The following is an 8,077-nucleotide window of genomic DNA, read 5'->3' on the forward strand; positions in this document are numbered from 1 at the left end:
GGGAATGCCAGGGCGGGGAGGCAGGAGGGAGTGGGTAGGTGGGTGGGGGAGCATCCTCATAGAAGCAAGGGGAAAGGGAATGGGATAGGGGGTTTCTGGAGGGGAAACCAGGAAAGGAGATAACATTTGAATTGTAAATAAAAAAGTATCCAATAAAAGAAAAAAGAACCTAGGTGCTAAGAGACCTAAGCAGTCCCTTCACAGAAATCTCCATAATGAAGGCTCACAATTCTCATAATTGAGAGAGACCTTACAACCCATGGGAGTTAAGGAGCTTGAGATACTTGGAGTAAATCAGTTACTTTTTGGTTTGTTGAACTAAATTCTCCATAGGGAGCCAGAACTAGCCTTGAACTTGTAAGCCTCCCTTCTTAATGACCCCAGAACTGAGTATTCAGCAAGGCACTGCCACACTACACTCAATAAACTCTGAGCCAAAATCTACTTCCACTTGAGTTTCCTCACAGTATCCAGCATAATGGAACAGGGAGTTTAAACGAAGTTAATCGTGGTAGAGAATGTCTGTAACACACCTGCACTTGGGTAGAGGAGGCAGGGGGATCAAGAGCTCATTGTCAGCACAGAAAATCCAAAGCCAGCCTAGGCTAAATGAAACTGTCTCAAAACCAAATGACAAAACAGAAATACAAGAACAACAACTGAACTGCAGATTATGAGCTGGTCCATAATCCTTGCTACTAAAGCTCAGTTAGGAGACTTTAAATGAGAAGCTCTAAACTGGGTGTGGGCGGATAAAGCACTCATGACTTCATCCCTGGGGATATGATGACAGACAGAACACTTGCCTAGCATGCATCGGAAGACTAGCAGCCTGAAGTCCATCCTGGAACCTACACAAAGGTGGAAGGAGAGAGCTACCTGGACAGACTGCCCTCTGATGCCCACAGGCATCCTGAGGCACACAGACACCTACACACACAATAATTTCAAATGGTTTTTTAAAGTAGAATTTGAGCCTCAGGGAGAGAGTCCAAGAGACACCATGAGAAAAAGACCTGTAGCAGAGAAAGCCTTAAAACACTGGGAGGTATCCAGATTAGAAAAGAAGGTGAAATATACAGCAGTAACTGCTCAGTTATTGTGCCCTTACAGCTTGTTAAAAGTAGAATTTTGTGGTGGGCAATACGTCTAGCCATTTCCCAGTTCCGTGGTCTTTATTAAATGACTTATCTTTGCACCTCAGTTTCCCTAGTAATCCATAATATAAGATGTACTACACAGAATTTATTGAGACTTAGGTTAATGCTTGTAAAGAGCTTAGACCATGAAGGTACATGGCATAAAGTGAGAGTTAGACACGAATTATCTATAGTCATTAACCACCCAGGGGAACTTCAGCTGGATTGGGAGTCTGGGCATCCTTCTGGAAAGGCCTGTCTAGGAGTGTCTTCCAAATGCGATTTGCATAACGGTTGAGAACCCGCTGACGTCAAGGGCTTCTTGAAGTTCTAGGTCAGTGGCAGCCTTGGAAGTGGTTCCAGCTGCGAGACAGCAACTGTGGAGTTGCCCCACCAACCCGGCTTACTACTCAACTACTAAAGCATCAGGAAGTGAAACAGCTGAGGCCCGGTGCCTCCAACTCACCCCAGCAATCTCTTCCCACCTCCATTTCCTTATCTTTCTCCTCACCTTTTATCTCCTATCTGTGAGGACACTTGTCTGAACATTTGTGACCAGAGGTATCAAAAGAATATGAGACATTGCACACAAAATAAAGCAGACCCCCCCCATGCATCCTCCTCCCAATTCCCTTATTCCGTTTATATCTGTCCTGGGTAGACAAACCATTTCTCCCCCACACTAAGCTAATTCTCAGTTGCTGGAACTGTTTCATCGAAAGGTAGGCAGACCCATCACAGAATCCTAGTAATAATATTTGAGCCAGAAGCTCATTTGGGCAGCTTAAAATTGTCTCAAAAGGTACTTGCTTCATCAGCACCTTATTAAAATTGGAAAAACAGAGAAAAGATTAGCATGGCCCCTGTGCAAAGATGAAATGCAAACTCACAAAGCATTTTATAACTAAAAAAAAAAAAAAAAAAAAAAAAAAGTCGTCAGGCAGAGGTGGTACACAGCCTTAATCCCAATATTTAGGAGGCAGAGGCACGGGAGTCTCTGAGTTCAAGGCCAGCCTGTATATCTTAATATCATCTCTAGTTCCTTCCTGTGTAATCTGTCTGATATTTTTGAGGAGTGAATTCCAGAACAGCCAAGGATACGCAGAGAAACCCTGTGTCCAAAAACAAAGAAGACTTCTAAGTGAAAGGGGACCCCCATTGAGAACTTGTCTCTCAGAGGAAAAGTTAACCGGGAAAGGCTTTGAGAGCCTGCCCTGTGGTGGTCATCTGTGGCCTCACTCTGACGTCCAGATTCTTCGGGAACCCTCCACTGGGGTTGGGGGAGTCCCAGCTTCAGACCACCCCCTCTCCTCCCACGCCCAACCCCACTCTCACAGCTGCTTGCCTGGGTGTTACATCATGGAGAGTGATGAAATCAATCAGTGGATTTTACCCATGGATGCAATCGGCTGAAAGACCAGCACAGGTCATTGTACTTTCAACCACCCAGAGCTTCTGTCTATGCTTTCTAGCTATGGGATGGGAGCAGGGGCCTGCAATGCTTAAGCTGGACTTGCAGTTCTCACTCCCTGAAAAATCATTACCTAAATCCCACAGAACTGATGGCAACCATAGGCTAAATGGGCTGAGAAATGTTCTTAGCCAGCAATCTCACCTGGGGGAAAATGCCCTTTCTGCAGCAAGCAATAATTACAAGAATTATTCTTATAATTTCTTACTGTCCCTACACAGCTTCTCAGATCACAACTTCCATAGCTACTGTCACCTTCAAAACTGGGACAAACTGGTGAGAAGAACGTGGAGAGAAGGAAATGCCTTGGGTCTTACACAGAAGGCATCACACGTCTGAGCTCACCATGGGATTTGGAGATGAATGAGAGCTGTTTTGGTTTTTCCTCAGGCAAGAGGAAGTGAGGAAATCAGAGTGGGGTGGGGTAAGACTAAAACCTTGAGAGGCAAAAAAAAAAAAAAAAAAAAAAAAAAAAAAAAAAAAAAAAAAATGATATCAGACAAATTACACAGGAAGGAACTGGAGACCATATTTAAATGTCCATTACTTCCCTGACCCTTCCGCAGCCATCTGTGTTCCTGGAGAACATGACACAAGTCCCAACCTAGGCCTCTAGCCACAACCTTACCGCTCATTTCCCCTGGGTCTGAGGTGGCATACCTGGGCTCTCCAAAGAGGGAGATGATGTAGGGAGGGGAATCCCACCTGCTCTGAGTCACCTGCTAGTGAGGGCGGGCCTTACAGTGCAGGGACCTTAAAAAGAGACTGGGAGACAAAAGGGAAGAAAACAGGAAGCTTAGAAGTCAGACTACAGAGTTGGACTCAGAGCAGAAAGGAGGAGGATAGAGGGTCCACAGGCCTAGTGCAGATCACAGAGGCAACCAGGTCTGAGAAGCAGGCAACAAGATGCTGGACTGCCGAGCACTAATGATGCTGTGGCTGTTCCTCTGGGCCACTCAGGGCTTGGCTGTGCCTAGGAGTAGCAATCCCGACTGGGCTCAGTGCCAGCAGCTCTCTCAGAATCTCTGCACACTAGCCTGGAGCACGCATGCACCAATGGGTCATATGGTAAGTGTCAGCTCCTGGAACCATGCAGAAAAACCTTCCCAAACCCTCCAAGTATGTAGGTTTAATGTAAGCTGTGGCCCGGCCCTGGGTGGATCTGGAGGGTTGAAGGCCATCTCGGAATGAGAGAAGACAGGGAAAGTTGTGAGCCAGTGGTTGAGTGGAACGCAAAGCAGTCACCTCATTGCTCCCACTCCCTCCATTCCAGGATCTACTAAGAGAAGAAGGGGATGAAGAGACTAAAAATAATGTGCCCCGAATCCAGTGTGGAGATGGTTGTGATCCCCAAGGTCTCAAGGACAACAGCCAGGTACCACTAAGCTGATGTTGGTATATCTAGGAGAGGGAGGAAAAAGGAAACTGGGCATCATTATAACCACTTAGCTATGCCTGAGATGACGAGGAGTCACCATGGGCTTGAAGCCAGCATGAGCTACAGGTAGTTAAGTTTAAAGCCAAAGCCTAAGGTAGTAGAATGCCGTCCAAAGAAAGAAAAAGGAAAAACAGGAAGAAAGGAAGGCCGGTCACTGGGAAAGAGGATCCTTGATTGCTTTCTTCTTTACCCAGTTCTGTTTGCAGAGGATCCGCCAAGGTCTGGTTTTTTATAAACACCTGCTGGACTCAGACATCTTCAGAGGGGAACCTTCTCTACTCCCTGATAGCCCTGTGGACCAGCTTCATACCTCCTTACTGGGCCTCAGCCAGCTCCTCCAGGTATGAACCAGGGGCCTGGAAGACAGAGCTAGCCAGTGCCTGAAGCAGAAGCTGGGAGCTTAGTGTCTGGAATCCTTTCTGACTTTATCTGTGTCCTTCAGCCAGGGGATCACCACTTGGAGATCCAACAGTTGCCTCGCCTGAGTCCCAGTCAGCAATGGCAGCGTACTCTTCTCCGCTCCAAGATCCTTCGAAGCCTCCAGGCCTTTGTGGCCATAGCTGCCCGGGTCTTTGCCCACGGAGCAGCAACTCTGACTGAGCCCTTAGCACCAACAGCTTAAGGATGGTGCCCAGGTTCCCATGGCTACAATCATAAGACTAACTTATCAACCCAGTGTCTGCAAGCTAATTAACCCATTAGGACTTTTGTTCTCGTTTTGTTTGCTTTGTGTGAAGGGCAGGGACACCATTATTAAAGAGAAAAGCAACAAACCCCAGAGCAGGCAGCTCCCTAGAGGAGGGAGAGGGAGAAGAGGAATAAAGTCAAGCCCTTGGCCTTGGCAGCTGTCAAACAGCTGCATGGCAGAAGGGAAAAGGGGCGGTGGCATCAGAGACTGTGAGAAAGCCCAGAGAATCAGAAAAAGTGAGCCAAGGCTTTGGGTAGGATCTGTAAGAAAAACAAGAAAAAGGGGACATGTTATGCTTTTCTGAGTGACTCGGAAATGTGCAGACTCAGTGCTCCAGGCAGAAGCTCCGTAACTGCCTGCTTAGTCCCTCAGTTCTAACAGAATCTAGTCACCAAGAACTAACAGCACTACCAATGCAAACTGACTCACGGCACCTACCTGTGACAAAGCTGCGTATTTATTGAGTGGGAAGGGAAATTTTTGGTATTATTTATCCTTGTAAGAGTTTAGAGGATTGTTATTTATTCTATTTATAAGGACTTATGTATTTTTTTTTTCAATAAAGATTTATTTATGTGGCTCTCTGGCTCTAATTTCTCAGCGTAGTCAGGAGAGAAAAAGATATGGGAAAAGTAGGGCCAAGTGATAACATGAACCTCAGATCATCATAATGTCTCAGATCAAAGGACTCAGAGCATCTGAGTTCTGAATGAACATACTTGTGTTGCATTCTTTGAATGACAATATGGCACCTCCGCTTGAGCCTAGCCTAGCAGACTGATTGGACTAACCTACCTTGTCAGCTTGCTCTGGAGATCCTGTCTCTGCCTCTCAAGTGCTGGAATTATAGATGGGAAATGAGACCCAACCATTATTTATGTAGGTGTTGGTAGTTCTAATCTCTGGTCTTCACATTTGCCTGGCAAGGGTTTTACCCACTAAACCATCTCCATAACTCCCCTGACTTCGGTTTTAAAATATGGTTTCACACCAGCCTGTCCAGAATTTGTCAGTTTTCCTACCTCAACGTTGTCTCACACCTGGCTCGAATCTTTGGTGTTTGCTTTTTGAAATAGGGTATTGTTATGTAGTCTTGGAAGTCCTTGATACACACTAACCAGGATGATGTCCAATCAGAGCAATCCTCTTTAGCCCTGCAGAGCTAGGATCACAAGTGTGCCAGCGAGCCTGGTACATTTTTGGGTTGATTTTTCAAACAGCCCAAACAGGCTTTGCCCTTGTGGCAGGCCTCCTTCCTCAGCCTACCATACCTCGTTTCTGCAGTGTATCTAAGACAAGGGGGCTTTCTCTCTCAGCATTGCTTCTTTGATGGCTAAGCAGAGATTACATGGGATTCAGGTCAGGAAGTAGGTAACACACCTGGAGGCAACATGTTCCCTGATCTGTTGCTTTCTTCCCTGACTTCATGGCAAAGGATGTGTGTGTGTCTCTGTATGTGTGTATCTACATCTAACCAAAGACAGGAACCCAACTCACTACAGGTTCAAGTGAGAGTTCAGTTTTATCATAGGGTTGGGGATTGGACCCAAGGCCTCAAGTATGTCTGACAAGTGCTCCATAGTCCAAGACTGAGCTGTACAGCCCTAGCCTAGGACTTAAGTTTTGAGCAGGGCAAGCATTACAGGAAGATGAAGGTAACACCCAAGGCAGGTGATTCTCCCTTAAGAATCTCTGCAGACTCCTTCAGAAGGAAGATTGTTTGGTACTCAAGTTAAAACTTTAGCCTCAAAAGTAAAGAATGAGGAGGAAGATAAAGGAGGAGGACGGGTGGGAAAGGGAGGAGGGGGGAGGAGGAAGAAGAGGGAGAGAAGCAGCAACAGCCCATACCGAAGCCAGATGTGGCAGTGCACATCTTTAAACTCAGTACTTAGGAGAGGCAGGAGGATCTCCGTGAGTTCAAGGCCAGCCTGGTCTACAGAGTGCATTCCAGGACAGCCAGGGCTACAAAGTAAAATCCTGTCTTAAAGGGGAGTGGAAGATTAAAAGGAGAGGGGGATTTTAAAGGGGGGGGTGTCCCAGATTTGAAAGATCGATGGGCAGATGGGAGGGTTTGGAGGGAGGAAAGATAAGGGGAAAGAATGCAATTATATAATTTTGAAAAAGGAAAAGTGAAAGGAGCTAGTTTGCTTTTGAGACAGGGTTCCTTTGAGTATCTCTAGCTGTCCTAGAACTCACTATGTAGACCAGGCTGGCCTCAAACTCAAGACAATCCACCTAGCTCATTCTCCCGCGCACTGGGATTACAGTTGTTTGCCACCACATCCTGTTTATTTCCTTTATTTCCATGTCCTGGACATCACAGGACATAAATCTGCCAGTGGGACATACCTGCATCCCAGCTCTCAGGTGACTTGTAACCTGTACCATATAGTGGCATCTTGCCTACAAAAGCCCACACACCTACCAAAGCATCTAATTGGCATGGCATGTACCTGTAATGCTAGTTCCAAGGAAGCAAAGAGAAACAGCACCATGAGTCAAGGCTAGCCTACTCTATACAAGTCCCAGGCCGGGCTGGAGAGATGGCTCAGTGGTTAAGATGCTCTTCCAGAGGTCCTGAGTTCAAATCCCAGCAACCACATGGTGGTTCACAACCATCTATAATGAGATCTGATTCTCTCTTCTGGTACATCTGAAGACAGCTACAGTATACTTACATATAATAAATAAATAAAATCTTAAAAAAAAAAAAACATTAACAAAACCAAGGCCCAGGTGGTCAAGGATTACATAGAGAAAACCTTGTTGCCAACAGAAAGACAAAAACAAAAACAAAATTGAAAGGTACACATGGGGCAAAATCAGATTCAGGGTCTTGTTTTTTGCTTTGTTTTTTAGACAGGGTTTCTCTGTGTAATAGCTCTACCCATCCTGAAACTTGCTTCCTCTGTCTCTCAAGTGCTAGGATTAAACTACACTGGGTTCATGTTTATTCTTTAGAGACATGGACTCTTCTGAGACAGTCCTGGAACTGAACACATACCCTAGGCTGAACCTTACACTCCTGATCCTGCTTCTGTCTCCCAAATGCTGGGATTACAGGCCCGGCCTAGGCAGATCCAGGTTTATGTCTTGACTTTGCCACTGACTCAGTAATAAGGGAAGCTATATGCCTGTCCCTTCTTTGCCCCGACAGTCCAAGGGACATAAGTCGCTGTGCTAAACCAGAGGAAGGAAGGAATGTCAACAGAGATGTCCTGGGGTGGGTCTGAGAGAAGCCACAGTTGATGTCTCTAAGGAATTGGTTTTCAGGAACAGAAAGTCCAGGAGTTTAGAAAAGAAACACTTGCGCAGTATTTTTCTTGTTGTTTTGACAGAAG

The 8,077-nt window shown here is 45.9% G+C and overlaps 1 protein-coding gene across 1 annotated transcript; it reads left to right on the forward strand.

Annotated features, from left to right (window-relative positions):
• Positions 1-3,516: 3,516 nt before the first annotated feature.
• On the forward strand, positions 3,517-4,670 carry IL23A (interleukin 23 subunit alpha; the record flags this gene model as incomplete). Its single annotated transcript, XM_080935773.1, has 4 exons — positions 3,517-3,678; positions 3,884-3,985; positions 4,243-4,389; positions 4,491-4,670. The coding sequence occupies 4 exons, from the start codon at positions 3,517-3,519 to the stop codon at positions 4,668-4,670; spliced, it is 591 nt and encodes a 196-aa protein (XP_080791899.1).
• Between the last annotated feature and the right edge of the window lie 3,407 nt (positions 4,671-8,077).

The sequence above is a fragment of the Micromys minutus genome, assembly GCF_963924665.1.
Source record: "Micromys minutus genome assembly, chromosome: 22".
Lineage (NCBI taxonomy): Eukaryota > Metazoa > Chordata > Mammalia > Rodentia > Muridae > Micromys > Micromys minutus.